At 36.2% G+C, this 21,709-nt stretch overlaps 1 protein-coding gene across 1 annotated transcript in view; it reads left to right on the top strand.

The window, feature by feature from the left end:
- pdgfc (platelet derived growth factor c) overlaps nt 1-15,205 on the top strand; it is a 39,892-nt gene extending 24,687 nt beyond the window's left edge. Inside the window, exons 2-6 of the mRNA XM_017417414.3 lie at nt 1,445-1,637; nt 5,313-5,493; nt 12,909-13,116; nt 13,317-13,534; nt 14,076-15,205. Coding sequence (XP_017272903.1) covers nt 1,445-1,637; nt 5,313-5,493; nt 12,909-13,116; nt 13,317-13,534; nt 14,076-14,189 — 914 coding nt within the window. The 3' untranslated portion in view covers nt 14,190-15,205. The remainder of the gene's footprint in view (nt 1-1,444; nt 1,638-5,312; nt 5,494-12,908; nt 13,117-13,316; nt 13,535-14,075) is intronic.
- The last annotated feature ends 6,504 nt before the right edge of the window (nt 15,206-21,709 follow it).

Below are 21,709 nucleotides of genomic sequence, written 5' to 3'. Positions count from 1 at the left end.
GGATTGATTCATTCAACAAAAGTATTCTCATAAAAGGTACAAAAATAGATGCAGCTTATCTGAATTGTAAACAGTGCAGGAATGTAACAAATGCATCACATGAACTCTTAAAAATCAAAACTTCAAGTTGTTGAGGTTCAACAAGCTTTTTATGCAAAGTTATACACTGGGGACTATTTTGTGTACAGTTTGTAAAATATAAAGCAAAATCCTTTAGTATTGGTGTTTAAAAGCATCTAATTCAGCGCAAGAACAGGCTTTGTTTTTGACAAATCACTGAAGTTGTTTCAACTAACTACCAAAAACTAGTTGGCTTGTGTAAACAATAATAAAAAAAAACTGTTTTTCACCAATATAATAAATAAAAGCGAACAGGTTAATGACATTTACTACATACCTTTTTAGTGCTTTTCATCAATTATTCAAACTCACTCCTATGTAAAGGGTTACAGGGTGACACTGGCTGTGAAGCAGGGGTCGCTGTGGACTTGTTGTCAATCTATCAGCAGGACTAAGGCAGAAGAGACAGACAACCATACTCAATTGAGTTCACAACTAATTTGGAATTGCTAATTAATCTACCATGCATGCCCTTTGGACAGTGGGAGGCTTTAGGAGAGGTGTGTGTGTGTGTCTGTAATGGATGAAATGATCATATTATTTTTACCAGTTGTCTTCCACTCATTGCTTCAGGTTGTTATCAATGTTAAGGCTCAGGTGGGAGAATTCTGGCAATTGTTTATCTGAAGGTTACAAGGTCTCCTGAAGCCCTGCAGGAGATGAGTGACAAGCTTCTTCTCCGTGATTAAAACCCCACAGCTACTGGTCCGAGTGACGGCTTTGATAGGTTTATGAGAGATGCTTGGTGAAACCCAAAAGAGTGTAATGTCATTAATCTGCTTGGCAGCTAATGTTTTTTGATTTACAGAGAAACCGTCACAACACACTTTCAAAGACAAAACCACATGGAAGCCAAGAGGAAGAGAATAATGCCATTTTTTATTTCATATGTGTGTTTTGTGTTAAGATTTAATGTACTTCCTGTTCAGTCTGTTACTTCTGTTGGACCATCCATCCCACCAGTCTGTATTGCTATATATCCAGACCTTTTACTCAGTTGAATCAAGGTTTGATGGTATAAATAAACACTTTGGTTAGCCATCTGAGTGGGAGTCAAATGTTCTTTCTTAAATTAAACTGTGTAATGAAATAAAAAGATAAGATAGTTAAGGCATGCCTGCTAATATTGGACTCCTGGTCAACATTTTATACAAATACTTGCCCAACTATGATTAATATACTCTTCCCCAAATGACGGCCCTAACTTCTTTTCTAATTCAAGCTCTCATCAATCAAGTACGATGGATAGCAGAGGTTTATTTTAAATCATTGATAAAACTATCATTCAACACAAAATAAATAAAACTTTTTTTGTCTGTTTCAGGAGTGCAAGATTCCACTCAGGAAAAAGTCTTAACAGTGTCTGGAGACGGGATGCTCCACAGTCCAGACTTCCCACACACTTATCCAAGGAATATTGTGTTAGTCTGGAGGCTTGTGGCAACCAGTAACATGAGGATCCAGCTGAGGTTTGATGAGAGGTTTGGTCTTGAGGACTCTGAAGACGGGATATGCAAGTAAGTCAACACATAAAACTGTGTTCTTTGATTTGACATGCAAGTGACAGATTTTGTTTCATATCTGTACATATATCTACACACTTTGATATGTAAAAATATCTTAACACATTTTTGTTTACTTACCTTAATTTCTGAAATGTCCCGAAATAATTTTCTTAGACCTAACCTAAGAGAAAACTTTGTTTTTGTAAATTAGCAGTATGTAAGTCATTCCTAACTATTTCCTTCTACTTGCTTGGCCAGTTTCCATCAGATAGGGACTTTCCTATCAGCATGACATATACATGTTGGTCTGAGGTAAAATTATGTCCTCTCTGGACACAGTCCTTTCAAGATGTAAAGTCACAGAGTGGCCATTTGTGAAATTGCCTTTGGCCTGGCACCTCATGAATATTGAAAACCTAACTGCAGAATGATTTGTTTCACCCAGGACTCCTCAGTGGCGTTGTTCAGTCCAGCATATTTTACAAGATGTAGTCTATATTTTAGCTGATAACTGGACGGTCTAAAGGACGCACCACACCCTGTAAATGGCTGAACATAAACCCTAACACACACCTAAGTGCAGTATATCATCATCTTCATTGGGAAGCCCACTGTCTGTTACTGATGGGCTTTGCCTTTTTTGTCATGCAATTTAAACCAAGATCCCAATTCCCCAACCATCGATTTACTCTGTGTGCATTATGCTCAGTACTTTGATGTCAATATATCACAACTGAATGGTTGGCATATTGGAGGCCAGTGAGGGGAAGGTGGAGAAGACTACGGGGAGGGCAACCTCACTTCTAATTCCTAGAGAGCCCCCTAATGGAGAACAAACTGAATTGCTCTTTTCCTGAGAGCTCACAATTGATGTTCAACATGTCAGCAGCAGATTAACTTTTATCTTGCAATTGAACATATTAGGAGGCAGAAACAAAATGTGGCTTTGAATAAGTATGACCTGCATACACTGATGATTATTGGAAACTGAATGAGGTGTTTCTGATTCTGGTTCTGGTCTGGATCCAGAATCTTGTTAAAGATGTGCTGCTACTATAATTGTCTAAAGTGCTGTAATGTCCTGCTGTCCCGGGTTCGTGCCTGCAATCCGTATTTTTCATTGTTTGCTCTGTGTTTATTGTAAGACGAAAAACAGTTTGTGAGGACAGGTAATGTGAGACCCCACCTCCCCATCCTCCCACCCCCCCAAGCACACCTGTCGAGTGTCGGGTGCTTTCTGACGAATGAGGTGAGCGCTGCTGTCAAAATCTTGTGAGGGAAAGTTGCACTGTGGGGCATGGTGCAGATAGACAACTTTTGTGCTGTTCCGTCTTTACAAGACTCCACTTGTCAGAGACCTGAAAGAGAGGAGTGTATGAGACAATAACAACATCCTTTTACAGGGTCAAAAAAGTCAGAACACATTTACCGCTCCAACCCCTGACTAAAGCCCAACAGATTTTGGTCAGATCCCAAGATCCAAACTCTTGGCAGGATTGGCAGACAGATGAATGCAACATGCAATCACAAGACCGTCTTTGTGCCTCTTTTTTTCCTATCTTAAACACTCTCCATTTCTAACCCAGACACACAGACTCACATACTTAAGCCCCTGGCCAGTTCTGCTACTTCATCTTTTATGTGCGTTTAAAAATTTATTCACAATTTTTTTTCCCCTCAGACTTCTATTTTACTAGTGTCAATACATAAAAAAAGAAAAAACAAAAATGTAAACCAGTGCTGTTGATACCCTGCTTTTACCTACATGTCTCTTCACGACTCAAATAAACAAGACTGTGATGTCCAATCTGCTGATCCGCAGCAATGACAGGGGCTCAAACAAACAACAGAGGGAGATGTGTTCAGGTCTGGTTGCAACCCCGGAGCAAGAAGTCTCTGCTAAGATGAGAGAGAAGCTGTATAGTCGAGATGCTCATCTGCTATTCTGTTTGTCTGTGGCAAGATGAAAAGCATTCTTACCAAATCCACTGGAGGAGAGGCATATTGAAGAGGGATTGCTCTTGCTGCTGGTTGGCATGGCAGCAGAGTCGTGCTTGGCAGCTCCCCGACACGACTGTTTTCAAAAGGCATTTATGCCCTCTGTCTTCAGTCTGAAAAGCAATGGCTAAAAAAATTGTTTGTTCTGCTAATCTGCATCGTCTCCGTGGCAGACATTGGATCTATTAATAATGCACAAGGTGAAAACTATGCAGGAGAAAATTTCTGTGGATATTAAACACAGTTTATTTTGTAGTGTGAGCTTAAAGCGCTTTTCTCAGGCAGCCCTATGATATTAAAGATCCCTCTGCTGTTCAGATGAGAACAGCAGAGGTTTACTGTATCTGTTCATGAAGTTTTGTATGTGTTTCAGAGCATTAGTTAATTTGAGAATCCACTGTTTAATATGGTGATTCTGAGCACATGGTGATCTGTAATGATCAGGGCATTCTGCATTATTGATAAGCCATCTGTCAATGCTCTGGAGTTGTCTGAGTGAGAAGTTTTAGAGAAAAGCTTGTCTTTTATAGTCTTATTTTGTTTGTGTTATGTAAATTTCCAAATCTATGAAAAAAAGTGAATACATTTATTGACTCTCGCCTACCCTGAGTTTATTTAACTTCAAAGAAAATCAATTTTTAGCTTGCTTATGTCCCTCCATGTTGTTTTATAGAAACCAACTTGAATTGAATCTGTCAAGCTTGTGAAAAGATGTAAACAATGTCCTTGAAATACAAATATCCGAATTGGCAGCAGTGAATGAAAGGTTAGCATGCCTGTTGACGCAAATTGCAAAGTGATTAATACCAGACTGTGAAGAGTTGGTGAAACAAGGCTGTACTGAATGAAGTGCAGTCTAGGCAGGTATAAATAATAAAGGCTGAACTCCTGCACTGATCGTCTTAAATGCTGAGGTTGGTCAGTGTTAGCACTGGCACACCAAAGTAGTGTGGAGCGTGACCTCCACTCTTCATAATATTTAATGGTTTTAAGTTTTGGCAGGTTGGCCTGGAAAAAGAAAATGCTGTGTGATTACAGGGCTACAAAGTTAAGAATGTAACAAATGAAATGACGATTCTAGTTATAGTTTCTTTGAACTTGGAACTATTTTAACTCAATCTTGCTTATCTGAGTTATTTAAAAATGCATAGAGAAGCATAGCTGCCAGTTCAAATGTGAAAAAACAACAATTCTTACAAAAATAAAAGTAGATACTACTGCACAAGTCCTTTGAAAACAACCTATTATAGCTTAGTAAAAGTGTTTTTTCAAATTTAAAAAAATCAAACAAAAAAAAGAACTAGCATTAGTAAATCAACTCAATGAAAGTCTATAATTAATGGCCATAAACTGCTTATGCTGCACTGTCCATTAAATGTTTATCCTTAATATTCTGACATTCTCCAATTTGTTTTATGAATTTCACATAATTATAATTATTGTATTTTACTATCTAACAAAGCACAGCAACTTAAAAGGAAATATTGAATATGTTCTATTAGTAATTCTGTCATGAGAAAGTCAGGGATGACTTAAAACTGGTTTTCATAAACTGCAATTATAAAAGTTTAAATATACTATATTACAAAGTAATCCAAGCCTTTTTGTTTTTAGCAACAACACAATAATTTAATGAAATTTAATTACCTAACAGGATAAATGTCTACTTCTCTGTCTTGATTGCACCAGGTATGACTTTGTGGAAATAGAAGATCCGACTGAGAAGACGCTCCTGGGTCGCTGGTGTGGGTCACAGTCAGCGCCAGCAAATCACAAATCTGAAGGCAGTCAGATCATCATTCGCTTCATTTCCGATGAGTATTTCCCCTCAGAGCCGGGATTCTGCATCCACTACTCCCTTCTGCCTGTGGTACGTAATAGTTAGAAGCAGAAAGATGTGCATTGTCATTTTTTAACACTTAAATGTCACAACAGTTCTTCATTTTTATATCCAGTCAGAATGACAATAGGCAGAGCTACTCTTTATTCTGAAAATAATTTATGTGTGTCTTAATTTGCATTAATCTCCTTTTAAGTATTCCAGATGTGACATCTGGCACTTATGCCATATTTTTTTTACAGTTGTAAAGAGTTTTAAACTAAGTTAATCGTATGCTGAGTAAGGATGGCATTATGCAGTTTTGGTAAAACTTTAAAAAACATTATGAGTAATCTCATGAAATGTGTAGCACACACAGTATGTGTTGAGTATGATGCTCAGCTACTATTACACAAACCTTTAGCTGCAATCTACAAAACGACCGAGTTATAGTCATTTATGTATTGGCTGTGGTGGCCATCTTGAATTGAGTTGACTCCAAATGTTAATTATTTTGATGTATGGCCAATGACTACTTTTCAAGAGTTTTACTAAAATCTGTCCAGTGGTTCATGAGATATTTTGCTAACAAATAGACAATGTTGACTCATTTTGAGCCAAAGTTTTAGGCTAAGATGTGGTACAATGTGTAGTGCTCAAAGTGTGTGTTGGGGATGAATGTCAGCCATTTTCACTCTAAATTTTTGCTCAATGTCTGTAACATAGACTAAATTATAGCCATGCTTGTGTTGGCTAATTTTGCTTAGCTGTGGTGGCCATCTTGAATTGGGTTGACTCCAAAAGTTAATCTGATGTAGATGTTCATCCTCTAATTACTTTCTAAGAGTTTTATTGCACTCCGTCGAAGGGTTTATGAGCTATTTTACTAATGCTATAGATAAATTAACACACACATACACACACACACACACACAGGAAAAAATACTATTGCCCTTTCACTATTGTTAGTAGGCAATAAAAAAAGAAAACTCTGTTTTGCCAAGCTTTAAGTGACAATCATTCCATTTAAGTTCTAGCTGCCAAACTTTAAAAGCAACTCAGTGAGATTTTCCTTCCAAAATGAGCACCATTCTTTTGATTTTAAAATAATTATACAACTTTTTCTAAGTAAGGAACATCGTTCAAATGTTCTGTTTTGATTGTGAAACACCTTCAGTTTACAGGACACCCTTACTAATGACAGATGAGGTTACATGGATTACACATTCTATTCTTGAGGTTCTGTTTAAAAGTAAGTATTTTTCTTCCTTGTTTTTGTTAGACTGATATAAATTCATAGCACACAACAGAACAAAAGATGTTCATTTTAGATGCTTTTATCTTCTGTGCTGTTCTTTTTTTATGAGTAGAGTATGTTTTTATTCTTCAATCTTGAACAATCAGACTTAGATTTTCGATGTAATGGATTATTTGACCTCTGAAGCTCAGCTGCAGCTCTACATCCTGTCAGATTACACCGACACCCGAGGTGTTGCAATGGCACTGATTGTTGCTTGAGGCTGAAGTAAAGAAAATCAGTAATTCCACATTCCCAGAGTGAACTTTTGACCTTGGGGGAAGTTTTTTTTTTTTTTCTGAGCCCTGAACTGAAAGCACTGTCATACCTACCCATGTTATTTTACCCCATTTACGACCAAAAAAAGCAGAAGTCTTTTGAACAAGAGACTATAGGCAATAACCCTTCATACAAAAATTTAAACACCTTCAAATGGCAAAGAAATAAAAGAATAGAACATTTACAAACAGCAAGGAAAAGGGTGTTGCAGCACTAAGTATAGATCTGTTTAATAAAGAAAAATAAATAGTTCAGTTTTAATTGTTTATTATGTTATATTTTAATGTTAATACACAATTCAAAATATTTGCTTTACAAAGATGTAGTAAAGTATTGACAATCTTAAGGGTTAACACACTTATTATGATATACTTTTGCAATTAATGTGTAAGAGGTAAAAACACATGAACCATGTTGTTACATTTAGAAGAAGGCAAAAACTGTAGATTCAAAATCAAAATTACAACAATAAACATTTGATACAGGTTAATGAACAGCAATTTTTAGAAGAAAATTGTGTAAATAGATAAAAAAAATCTACAATAATCTTTTTGTTTTTTGTTTTTGTGGTTATCATACACTGCTGAAAGGTGAAGGCAGACAATAATATTTTTGTTTGTGGCTGTGCATATGTGCGTGTGTGTCTCTAAACCACTCAAAAAGTGATGTCCTCTAAGGAGGGGGTGTGGACATGAGTATTTGTGTGTGTGTGTTACCAAAATATCTCATGAACCATGGGACAAACTATAATGAAACTTACAGAAAGTAAACATTGGATGTACATCGAGAGATTCCCTTTTTTTTAATCTGGTTTCTTTCTATCGAACTATAGAGGTTTTTTTGTTTGTTTGTTCTTTTTTTTTCAACAGCACAAAAGCAATGTTTATCTCTTTCTGATCTTCATCTTCAGATTTGGTTCCACCTATTATATATTGTGAACAGTCTAATTTAGAAAAAAAAGTAAGAACAATTTAATGGACTTGATTGCCCTGTTGGTCTTGTCTTTGTTTGCTTTATTTGCATTCAACATCTTCTTTCACTTTCTTGCTTTTTCTTCTTTTCTTGATTTGTGGACCACACACACTGATACATGCACCATCTTTTTGTCCCTGCTTTTACACCAACAAAAGCCCAGAGATAAACTAAAGAGACAACGGACATGTTTTAACCTGTCATGTCTTAATTCTGTTAACTTGCTTTAAGTACACGACTCATTAATACTCATGAATCCCCATTTCCTGCAGTGACTTTCAGCATTTGAGGTTGCTGATAGTCCATTCTATTCATTCTGCAAAGATTTTTGTGTTTCAAAAGGTTTGTGTTCCTTTTAGGCTTGTTAACAACGCATTCTTCTACAACTTTAAAAACCCAGAACAAGATTAATGTTTCAAAAAAACTGATAAAGAGTTCATGGACAATATCAAACGTCATGATGTGTATCAATGCTGCCTTATACAGAAAATACAAGTCCTTATAACTTTTATATAAATTGCTTATTCTCACAGCCAATAATAGTCAGTGAATGCAAAAAACTGCATGTCCCACCTGCCAAACACAAGCACACTTTTTTGTTGAGAATTTGAAGATAGTTTTGTGATCTAATCTGTGGCTTGTATCTCATCAGATTTTTTTAAATCTATTTTGTTTGTTTGTTTTCTGTTTTATCGGGACTAAAGTAAATGGCAGCCCATTGAGATATTGACTTAAATTACATTGTCACACACTGATGATCTCTTCTCTTGGTTTTATATTGTTATTGTAAGCATAATAACATGAAAAAATAATATTTTTACATTTCTTTTATTTTTTTTTCTGTTTACTCTATTTACAAACATGAAATGCAAATTCATCCCCAACCGTATAGATAAGTAATTTGGGAAAACGAAAGATTACATTTTTCTTGAACATTTAACCCCGACTAGGTGCAGAAACCATCAGGGGAAAAGCTGAGGGCTTTGCACGTTCACTTTGTTTTCCCTTTGAACCTCCCTCTGACAGAGAAGGAGCTCTGAACAGCAGTACTCTGTTTCCTCTGCGGTCAACCAGCAGCTACTGGAACCTCATGCCATGCAGGGGCCAGCACTTTAGTTTATATTTAAACAAGCAATGATTCCTTCTTTACCACTTCCATGGAATGAAAGAGGAGAAAAAATAAGAGACAGTCTGTAATTCACAGGAAGAGATTTTAGGGGGAAAAAGTGAAATGGCCGAAGCAAAGAGGTTGTTAAAACACAGAAGAGAAGGAGCCTGTTGAATAGGGCATGATGGGTGTTGAGTGGTGGGCGTTTTGGCTTAAAGGAGCAAACAAAACATACATCATTGTCTCTGTGTGATCCTTTGGCCTCAAAGCTCACTCTGCTAGCTTGTTTATTTTAATAGATTGAAGTGATTTTACACAGTGGGAATAAAACTCACGAGTATTCGTCTAAGAAGCATCACAAACAGAACGAATCTACTTGACTGTGACAAAGAGACTTGAAAATGTAATTTAAACAAATGCAACAATTGTTGGAATCATTAAAAAAGTCTGCTTTTTGTGGCCTCAATTACAGTTAATTATGTAGAGTGAGGGAAAAAACACGCAACCCAAACCTTGTTGCTTACTCAAAGTCCTCTTGTGCAAGGAAGTGGTTTGAAACTGCAAGCAAAAGAGTCAGATATATTGTTTTCCAGAGCTCTCCCAGGATGCTATTTCAGAATTGTCATCTCAACAGAGTTAGCTGAACCTGTCATTTCAGTTACCAGGAATAAGACTCTGTGGTTGTGCGTGACAAGAACAAAAACAGCATGAAAACAAGCAAGTTCTTGATGGCCAGGGATTGAAGACAGTTGTGACACCGCATTGTTGTTTTGTTTTATCTTTATAATGAAATACGATCAACTTTTTACAAATCAAAGCCTGATCTCAAATCATACAAAAGTTTTCTAAAGGAAAGAAATGTAACTACATCACTTAATTTATATTACCCATTACAGTTAATCAAACTGGCATCAGTTAAGTTAAATCCTAAGTTAAAGATTGAGCATCACTTTTTAAGTTGCATAAAAACATTTTAAGCTAATAAATCACTAGGTTGACACTGTTGGAGACTAGTTGACGACTCAAAAATGTGAGTTGCCAACTTCACCCACATCAAACCCACCTCAGGCTTGGCTGCCAACCTCCACATTTGTGATTTATTCTGATGGAGTACTCTTTTAAAATGAAAATAGGCAGATTTAGACCAGTTTTTCAAATAACTATTATTTATCATCATCATAAGAAGTAGTTTATAGTTTTAGTTTTATTTTCCCCTCATTTTTAAGATGCAAGAGATTTCTGTAGTTTGAATCTCAGCAGGATACTTTCTGTATGAGGATGCTTGCTGTGCTTGCATGGTGTTTTTCTAAGTAATATATTTTACTTCCATGGTCCAAAAAATGTTTGATTAAAAAGGGATTGACTTTATAGGTGAGTATGGGGATAGATAGGTGTTCATCTTGGTTCCGTCTCTATTGGCTGTGTAATTTCCCTCCCTGCGTCCCAAAACTTAAACACTAGAATTAGATAAATTACACTTAAAATTTAATTTTGATGTGTACTTTAAAACAAAAAATGATCATTTTAAATTGTAAAGATATTTATTCCAGTTCTGCAGCAATGTGTCGTTTGTCAAAACTGTCACAACTTTCGATTATCTTGTCAGAGTCATAATTTTGTAAATATGAACAGATACTTTTGCTAACTATTCTGTAATTTCCTTGCTTTTGTGCTGTCAGATATGTAGAAATAAAACCCTACATCTTTAACAACCTAGACTGACCCGGTGGCTCATTGGATCCACCTACATCTGTTATCAACACATTAAATCAAATCAGCATAATGTTTTTGACTTTGCTCCAAGCCATTGTTGAATGTCAGTCTATTCCCCCACTTTCATTCTAGCTGTTTCTTTGGAACTCCTGTGGACTTTTTTTTGTTTTAGTTAACCTTTCCATTGTTCACATGTAACCCCCAATCAGTGCTTTGTTTCCCTTGTTGAATTTATGGCGGTTAATTTATGTTCTGTCTTTCCAGAATTCTCAAATGAGTTTTCTCAATTTCTTAAATCTGTAGAATCCCTAAGTATCTCCATATGAAGCTGAGCAAGCAAAGTGCTGGTAATAGGAGCTGTGTGTGTGTGGGAGGGGTGTGTGTGTGTTCACATTCACAAGCTGTTAATAGATTTTAGTCCACACTGTTACCAACTGTTAACAATGACCCAATAAGAATGAAACCAGCTTCTGAAAGTGTTTTCTGTGGTGCCACATGACAAGTTATTTCATTAATAACATTCCTTTTCAGACTTTTAGACATTATCACAGTCAGTGCCAAAAGCCCCAAAAGTATTTTAAGTAGTTATAAAAGCAATATAAGTCAAATGTGTAGCATGTTTTCTTCTATGTCACTTTAGAAGAATATCATGCAAAAAAGTTAGTTTTGAGTATTTTAGTATCTTATTAATGTTTTCTGTCTTATATATTTCCTACATTATCTGATAAACTTACCTTTGTGCCAAGCCTCGCTTAAAGAGTATCAGTTTTAACATCTGCTTCCCAAACTGATGGTAAGCAATTTAAACCAATAACAGAAATCTACAATATTTCTTTGAATTCCTTCATAATTCACTTATAAACCATCAAAGGAAAAAAAAAAAACACAGGTTCTTGGATTCAATTTCAAACTTTCTCCTTTTCCTAAAGCTCAAAAACCCATCTGCTTGCAACCTGTTTTGAATCCTTCACAAGCTTTTTTTCTTCCTTTCTGTGTCACATTGTTGCCTTCTACCTGCCAGTCACAAAAGATTAGAGAAGCCGGCAAGTTGACATGTTGGACAAACGCAACATCACAAGAATGAAAGGTTTAACAGATTCGCCTCTTCTGTTATGGAGGACCAACAACCCAGTTATCAATCTTCTGTGTGACTGCATGCTGTCGCCTGGAGGGAAGAGAGCTCAAAAACAAATAATAATGTCACCAAGCAGACTTCCAGAACCTTTTCGGATGCAAAGTGGGCTGAGGAGGTGACAGAGATGTAATGACATTCGACAACTCAATAAAATTCAGTCATTAATTCCCACTGACCTCCGAGCTTTAGAGCACAGAGAATTTTAAATATTTTCAGCACTCTGTGCAGTCCATGCACTGTGACTGCTAGGTTTTTTTTTCTGAATATCCCAATTAGATGCAAAGTTCATCATTATATCAAAATTTCCTCAGCATTTACCATAAATATTAGACTAAAGTATGCCCATGTTTGGTCTTCTACTAAGTCAATATAAGGAAGCTAATGTAGAAAATATGTGTGATCCTCAGAGGCTGTGGTTTATGTTTATACACACGTTAAAGTTTCTGTTTAAGTCAGATCAGGCCCAACCAAGTTTTGCATTTAATGGGCCGAACCCAATTTGAGCACAGTATTTTATCATGGCATGACACAAGAATGAGAATCTCCCATTTTTTAAACTCTATCTATTACTCACAATGAAAAATAAGACTGTCACTGCTGACAAATTTTGCTACTTTTGTGCAAGGAGCAGAAGGAGCTAAAGTATGTTTGCAGACCCTTAACTACATCAAAAAGTGGCAGAAAATAAAGTATCTCAAAGGAGTTGATCCAATTAGAGGTTATTAATGTGGAAAATACTAATCAGTTTGGCTATAACAGACTTATTGATGGTATATAACAGGATTTAAATGATCCATTACCTATAAACATTTTTGGAGGGGTTGTAAATTCAGCAAGATTGGACACCTTTAAAAACACAACTTGACATGGAAATAGATTTTTCTGCTGTAATTTGATCATTTATTATATAAAAGTTTCAGTTTAATCGCTTCTCTCTTCTGATTTTTTATTTCCCCCTGCAGAGTAAATCAGAGCCAGAAGTCCCTGCAGTTCTCCCATCATCCCTGCAGGGTATTGAGGAGTTGTCAGAAGCTGTGGCAGATCTGAGCACGGTGGAGGAGGTCATGAAGTACCTGGAACCAGAGCGATGGCAACTGGATATGGAGGAGTTGTACAAACCCACATGGCATGCGCTTGGGAAATCATTCATCCACAATAAGAAAGCAAGAGGTGAGAGGCTTCTAAACTCTACATTAAACCTAAGCAAAACGATCATTTATGATCTAACATAAGAGTCAGGTTGTGTTACGTTATACTGTATATATAATAGTTATATTTATGCCTTGAAACTGGGAGACAAAAATATATTTAAAGTGATTTTTATGAATTAGTTTTTTTTTGTTGTTGTTGTTGTTTTTGTCTTTGAGTAGGTGCTGATCTCAATCTGCTGAGGGAAGACACTCGACTGTACAGCTGCACACCACGCAACTACTCTGTTTCCTTACGAGAAGAGCTGAAAAGGACAGATGTCATCTTCTGGCCCAGCTGCCTCCTTGTGAAGCGTTGCGGTGGGAACTGTGCCTGCTGTTCTCACCGCTGCTACGACTGCCAGTGTATTCCTGCCAGGGTTACAAAGAAATACCACGAGGTATTCATTAATTTTGTTACAAAGTTTGCACATTGACAACTGCTATGTTAAAGGGGTTTTATTATTTAAACAAATATCCACATTCATTGTGTGCTTGAGCATGCATTTGGCCATCAGAAATTATTGTGAATTCAAATGCTATTAAATAAATGGCACTTAAACAGGGCTCCTTTCAATTTGAAATAATCTCATTTAGAAAGCTCTTCAGATTTGCAGAGGAAGTCACATCTCCAGAATCCAGCCATCTAACGTCATTCAAATTATCACTTGAACATGGACAGTCACCACTGGCATATATTATAACTATATATTATATTATAACTGCATTTTTTAATTTGCATGTGAATCTAGCTTTCACAACAGAGCATCTTAAACAGTTTAAAGCTTGGAACTCCACACTCTCAGGTTTTGAATTGAAAAAAAGCTCCCAGGATTAGAAGCAAAATGTCTTCAGCTACAGAACAGGAGCCCAGTTGTTTTGTTTTTAAAAATTTGAATGTGCCATGTCTTGGAGGACTGAGAATCTGCTCCTTCTTAACAGGTTCTACTGTTGAAACATCGGAGTGGTGGGCGAGGCCTGCTAAAGTCCATGACTGACGTGCCCTTGGAGCACCATGAAGAGTGTTCGTGTGTGTGTAAAGATGACCGGGACTGACCTCAGACAAGCCTAATAGCTGCCAATGAAAACAGGACTTTGGAAATGAACCCATGCTGCTGTTCTGTATCTCATCCACTTCCTCTGGGAGCTAACAAGATTTTCCTTTATACTGTTGTCCTTTCACTAATTGGATGAAGCAGAACAGACTGGAATCTAATAAATCTTCTGAATGGATGTGGTCACTGTGGAATACCAATAGTGTGTTCTGAGTGCATTTTCAAGTGACAAAAAAATCACTGGAGCAGATGTAGACTATTACCTTTGAGCTCTATATTTTCCAGCTTCTCCAAGATAACATATAGGCGTTTTTTTGCCTCCTCTGCCTGAAGATGGTTTTAAAGTTCAGTTGGTGTGGGCTGATATTGTCAAATAAAATGGGAGCTTCTTTTTTCAAGTAGTTTTTTTTATGTCTAAAAGTGAGCTGGCTCCAGCTCCTTCACTTCCTCAGCTTCTCTATTATTACCATCAAGGCAAAGAAAGGTGCTGTTTATTAGCAGTTTTCCTTTGCTTTCTTCTTCTTTTGCTAAGGATGTAATCAGTGGCAAAATGCAGCTGCGTTAGGCTGCATTCTGTGTAAATATTTCATTTTCACTTCTCTTTTATACTGTTGTGCCTTTTTTTAAAAAGAAAAACAAAGATTCTCAAGGAGAAGAAGTTGTACATGATGAATCAGTTGGATAATTCTTTTGCAAAAAGTCTCCATCTTAGCAATATCCAATCTGTTTGTTTCAGGAATGCCTGGTGTCGAGCTATTTTTTTTTAGAATGATTGTTCATAATAAATATTTATTTGTTTTACCAAAGGGAACTTCGATCCGATGTACTTTGTTTGCTACACATTTGTCGCTGTACAATGGTCTTGCATTTTTCTTTGTTTGCTAATTTTACATTGATATTTCATCATGGATGTTTTTGATTTTTTTTGTACACCATAGTTATTTATCTCTACTTTTGGAACAACTGTTTGTGTATTTTGTAGTATTGAATGCCAAAATTAAAAAATTTCATTTTCTACCTTCGTGCATCCATAACCTTTGTGTTTTGTTTATTCTACGGTAGCAAAATGAATAGGTCTCTGCAAATAGATGGTTTTGCTCAGCGGACATTTTGTGCACTGTTGAAATTTGATTATACAACAGAGTGTGCAACTGACATTATGTAGACACCGATAAATTTGCTGTTTCCCTTACAGCGTAGTGAAACAATGCCTTATTTCTCTTGAAAGGGGATTTGTAACTAACTAATGAATAACATCATGCCTTTAGTTTGTGATAAACAAAAGAAATTGCGAAAATATTTTTTGCTGTTTTTTTATTTTACAAACAAATGATAAATTTTTTCGTACCCTTAAAGAGACTATTCAGCCTTGCATTATAATCATGTGTCAAATGCATTTGATTGTAGATAATAATGAAAGCCATTTAAAGCACATAAGTGGTCATTTTTGCTACTATATCATTATGACTGTTAAAGTGACTTTATAAGCATCCCCTAAACACCTCGCATCAATCACTACTCCTTTAAAATTTATCATTTCTCCCCATTCCACACTGAGCAGAGTTATTTTTTCTCCCTTTGGCCATCAGGTCGCTCAGGAGGAGGCTCTCATTTGTCCATCTCACACTGCTGTTCTGGCCAATTATTTTGATCTAATGTCCGTCCTGGCAGGCATCTGAGGTGAGGCCAGATGCTACTGCATAAGCCCACCGGCTCCCAAGGTGGTTTTTATAACATTAAACAGGCTGCCTCCCTTGGCAGGTGCAGTGTTACTTTGCAAAGAAAACCTGAATGAATTGGCACAAGATGTGACATATCCTGGGCAGTTGGTTTGGCTTTTGACATGTTTTTGGACCTGCGTGAGTGTGTGTGTGGGGGGGATGTTTACAACCACAATCCAACACTTCCAGCTTTTATGCACATGCTCCTCCTCTTATTGTCTTTTCTGTGGAGCCAAATCAGCCTCAGGATACGTTGCAGATTCATATCACGCTCTGCTAAACCTGCTCGCCAAAACAAAAATAAAAAAAATACCAAGAACTTTAATGTCACAATGCACACAAAATAGATACTAAATCAGCTCTTAATAGAGCTATGAAAAGCTTAATGTGAGAAGTCTCAGAGAAGCCCTTGGACTTGTGCTGACAAAATGCTGCGGCACATTCTTTCTGCCTCCTCCACAAATGAGTCATTTTAAAACACAGCGCACTCAACTCCAGCATCGCTGCTCTCAAATACCTCATTGCTTCTCCCTCTTTAACCACAAACACGAAAAAGAAACGAGTCCTCTGATTCCTACATCCTTTAGGTTAATTGTTAATATCCTTAATTATTAGCCTTAGTGTTGTTTTGAAAACTACACTGCTGCCTTGCACATCCTAAATGTGATGTTTGATATTTTCTCAACAACTCAAGAAAACTCCTCAGGTTTTCCACATTGAAGTAAATATATTCAGACATTTATTTATTTAAATATATATTTTTGATACACAAAATTAATTATTTTTGTAACGATATAAACAGATCAATAATGTTACTAATTGGTTTTTACACTAAGTGATCGAGATAGAGTTTACTTCCTTATTAAACTGCTGTTTGTTTGCATTTAATCATTCAGATTCTGCCTTGAAATAAGAAGAATTGTGTAATTCTTGTGGTTTTGCAGCAACAGGAACAATGTAAAATAATTTTATCTGTCTGTTCTGCAGAGTTTATAAACTCCAAGCCCTGTCTCAAATCTCAACCATCAGCTGATTGTAGCAATGACAGCTGCCTTGCAGTTCTAACTAATGTCTGTCATTTTTCATCTCTGCTGGCAGAGTTATGAATTACCCTGTCACAAAGTTTAATTTAACTCACCAAATTCATAAAGGTTTATTAAATTTTTCTTTCATATATTCCTTGAAATATTTTTTTTGGCTGAACTCTCAAAATGTCATCAAGTCAAGAACAATAAAACAGAAACATTAAAACATTTCTTAAAAAATATTCTATAATATTTCCTCTTTAGTTCCATTACTGTGATCACAAAAAATGTTGAAAAAGCTCTTGGGTTTGTGACCATTTATTTCCTGCAACTCTATTTGACTTTAAGATGCAGCCTGGGAGTCTGATGTCATTTATAACTAAGCTGGATGTTTGAGGAGCAACTGATGAGAAAAATAAGGCAGCCCCATCCTTAATAGGTTCAGGGTATAGGCTACAAACGGAAAGTCCAAATTGACGGGTGTGCTTTACATTTTGATAATTATAGGCTTTATTAGTAGCGGTTTTCAGAGCGCTGACTGTTTCTGGAAACGTGAGGTCTTTAATGTTAGTGTAGAATTAATCACAGGTTGGGAAGTCATTTATAAAGCTGCAAAACAGAAACAAACTATGTGTTAAATATACTGTAGTCAAGCCGTTTGACAGATGTCTTCGTTTTAGGCTTTGATCTCTCTCATTACACCCAACATTTAACCATTCTACCGTACCACACTAAGATGAAAAGTTTAGACGTATATCATGAACTTTATCATACACTATGCTGAGATCAGAAACAAAAGCTTAAAACCACATATGTAAACATGAAAACACTAAAATAAGTTTTCTAAACGCTAAAAGTCCCCAGGTTTTACAGTCTATGACTCAGCCAAAAGGTTACTTGCTCTTCCTTCCTTGTAAACTGTTTAGCATCTACTAAATGCGTCACTTTAACCTGAACCAACCCTGGGTCAGTGTGTGAGGCTCATGTCGCCTCACATCGCCTGCAATTCACACAAACGGCATGGCGACCACATTTGATACACTAGGACTGATGAGATATGACAAGCATCTCTGATTCTATTACTCATAAACACTCAACTCAGTTAACAGCAATCAGTGAATGTTATTCACTATCTGTGTGTTTTGCTAACCCCAAAGGTGAACTGTGAAGGTCTCTAAAGGCAGCTTTTCAAATGTATTTATTTGTTTGACTTTGATGCGTTACTCTAATATTCAGAAAAGTAAAAAAAAAATAAAAGAATAGCTATTTTTATGACAATGTTTTGTCATTATAGTGTTCTGTAGCCCCTATGGAACCAAAATATTGTTGTTTGTTTGTTTTTAGTCCTTTTTTATATACATTAGAGTGGACATATTTTGGCTAGTGAGTGATTTCACCCCTATAGGTGACAGATGTGTGCTTCATTTTGTCTAGAAAAGGGGAGAAGAAAAAAAAACACAATAATGTCATTGACATCTGTGGGTACTTACGTTCTGGCCCCCAGGAGACTTATTTGTTTGTTATTGTTTTTGATTTTTTGATTGTAAGAACTTAGTGTGCCTGTGCACTGTTCTGTGAAATTAGCCAAACAAATGTGTCAAAATCAAGTAATTGATGGCAATTATGTATTAGATGATAATATGTTACCACAATAGTGCTAATGGATGGACCTTTCAGGGACTGTGAGAGAAATTCAGTGTTAGGTTGACATCCCTGAACTTTCTTTGTTTTTGTTTTGTTTCTTTTGTTTTTCAACACCTAATTATTTTAAGTGAAATACCAAAATTCTTAACTTGCAATTTTCCCCCCAAAATCAGATGTCAATGATCAAATTTGTCCTATCCGTTCAGGAAAATTAACATGACAAGCTTTGACATTATTGTCTAGTTACAAAATACATCAGTTTTAGTTTTACTGCCTCAAACAGATAGAGTGAGACTTCAGTGCACCTGTTTCAGGTTTGAAATTCACACTGGGGCTGAAAGTTTATTCAGAATGTTCTTGTTCACTGCATAAATGAAAGGAAACATTCAAGTCTTATGAGTAAATATCCAAGCCTATGGCTGGAAACATCTATTAAATGCTGCCATATTCTTACCTTTCCAACAAAGGATTGTATAAAATGTAAAAAGCCAGTGAATGAAAGTGGGAGAGATGGGGAAAACAAATCCAGATTTCCATGATTAAAGTTCTGCCACTTTTTTGACATTTATTTTTGTTCAAATGAGAATTTTAAGTTGATGTTAAACGTTGTACTCTGTACATCACAGCTCCCATGCCAACGGACACCTTGTGCACGACTTAGAGATTACTCACACTGAAAAATAAGCAGTTTGGGTTGCCTGAGGGAATGAGATGGACTTGGCATGAGATAGTTGCAACTGCTCCCTAGAAAAACACTGCTGTCTGTCTCCTGAAGATCACACTGACAAGACAGAAAGTTACTGAGATTTGTGCACATGCATGTGTCCGTCTGAAGAAGATAAATTACAGCTCCTTTATATAGTTTTTAAAAGAAGTTTGATGCTTCTAATACGGTATTCAATTGCTTTTTTTGCCCTTTTCTGAAACGTTGAGACAGTAAGGTCTGGTATATAAGTCATCAACAAATACTATAACTGGACATTTTGAACATCATTCGGTAAAATCTTTGACAAAAGAGTCAGTTGTGAAGCTTAATGCCAACCTGTGACCCATAAAGAGTATTCCCAAAGAAAGGTTAAAAAGCAGAGATTAAAGTTTACATTTTGGAATAGCCAATTCCAAGTCCTGATCTGTCTCCAATCTAAATGTTGTGGAAGAACCTGAGTCTTTCTTCTGTGAGTAAACAACCACAGCGCTTATCTTTCACAAGTGTTTTGCTTTCAGAACAATGAAGATGATGGCAGAGATATGAAAAAAACATAACAGGTCCATAAACTTTTAAAGAACATTTTATTAAAAGGAATCCTGGAACAGACCTACAGTGTGTTTTTAAAAAGTTCACAGTTTAAAGTTTGCTTTGCAGCTTTGACCACCACTGATTTTTGTTTTTTCTTCATCTTTTCAGAAGTCTGCTGGACTCGCTCCAACACCTCACTTTGAGTCACATGTACAAACGGGCTGACTCCAAAGATTCAGGCATCCTGTTTTCTCTTTTTCAACACAGTTTGACCACATGTGAGGCACAACACAGGGCCCAGTCAGGAGGCCACTAAATGTCTCATTCATGTCGAGGCGCTGCCGAGACGGTTCTTAAAAATCTGCTCGACTGATGTAGCCACTAGGAAAAAAAAATACAACGACCAGGTTCAGTTTACTCACGGGTAACGAAGGTTGACAAATTTAGGAAAGCAGCCTCCGCTGATGGCATGGGGCCATTTCTTTCCAGTCACTCAGCTTCTGGAAAACCTCAATGCAACATCACTCAAAATTAATGCAAGTTTCATTACAGGAGAACCAACAACATCAATATATAAAGCAAAGCTTTGCTAAAAATCACTCAAGCACACAACTTCAGCTTTTACAGACAGCTGTTAAAGACCATGGTTGCTACAATAAAGCATTCAGTCACAGAATTTTGAATCAATCATTCATTCTCAGTTTTCCTCTTTTTCTTTAAAGTACATATATTTCAAACAAGTCCTGAATGAAGCTAAAAGAAACATTCCCCTCACATAACTTTACAAACATGGAATATCAAGTCATCCTAAAAATATTTCAAAGCGTTTGTGTTTGGCAACACGAAGGTAAGTTGTTGTCTCTGCTGCCCATTTAAGTCTTCTTTGTTTTGGATCTCCTCTGAGTCATTCTTCTTGATTGCTCATCTTTTGTTGGCAATATTTTATTAGACCAATGCTCAGGTTGGCTGTCAGAGGAAATACACGACCCATCAGAGCATTTTTTGGACAAAGCAGTTCTTGGAAATTACATGTTGTAAAATACATTTTTTAGAAGTTTGCAAAAAGTGTGGCTTATAAGGTAACTAACCTTGCATTGTTCTTTCATTGTGTCATAACATGGTTTATCTCCAAGACTTTGAGATAATTTTACAGGCAAATTTGTTAAGGAATTATTTAACCTCATTTACACCACAACAATGCTGGGAATCTATGACACAATATAGTGAAATTTGATGAACAAACAAAAATGTTTCATAAAGATTTTGAGCAAATTTATCCCTGAAATAGGATCAGATAAGAAAATACTGTTAACTTGTTCATTATTTTCATGAAATGCAATGATTTAGGTAACTGCTATCTGTAACCACCCTCTGATATAAGATGTTGAACATCTAATCTTATCTATGGCCAACTTATTGAACAGTTATCTGGCTAATTTACTTTGAAAGGAAGACCCTATGCCATTAAATGAAGTTAAACAAGAGTTATATGTTTTAGCATTTTGTAAAGATGTCTAAATCTGTTTCTCCAGAAGCTATTATAAACTATGAAATTAAACTAAAACTAAAATGGAAAATTTTATTTCTCAATTAATGCAGCATTTTTTTTGTAAAAACTGCATCATGTTTTTGTGTCAATATTGCTGCAAAGCTGATGTAGTTATTTTTCAGAAGTCTAATTTTGTGGAAAAAGCTAACACTATATTTGAGCATTATTTATGTTGTAAATTTAATGCAGGTCAGTCTCTTGTGTCTCCTGAAAACATTTGTCATTACCTGTTTTGTTAGTATTTTATCTCAGAGTAATAAAACACCCAATTATCTAAAAATGGTTTTGGTTTTCCAACTCCTTTTACTCACCGGGCATTTAGTGCTTCACATGCTTTACTTTTTT

This window comes from Kryptolebias marmoratus, linkage group LG9, assembly GCF_001649575.2.
Source record: "Kryptolebias marmoratus isolate JLee-2015 linkage group LG9, ASM164957v2, whole genome shotgun sequence".
In the NCBI taxonomy this organism is placed as follows: domain Eukaryota; kingdom Metazoa; phylum Chordata; class Actinopteri; order Cyprinodontiformes; family Rivulidae; genus Kryptolebias; species Kryptolebias marmoratus.
Note: the sequence above shows the minus strand (reverse complement) of the source record. Positions and strands in the feature narration are given on the sequence as shown.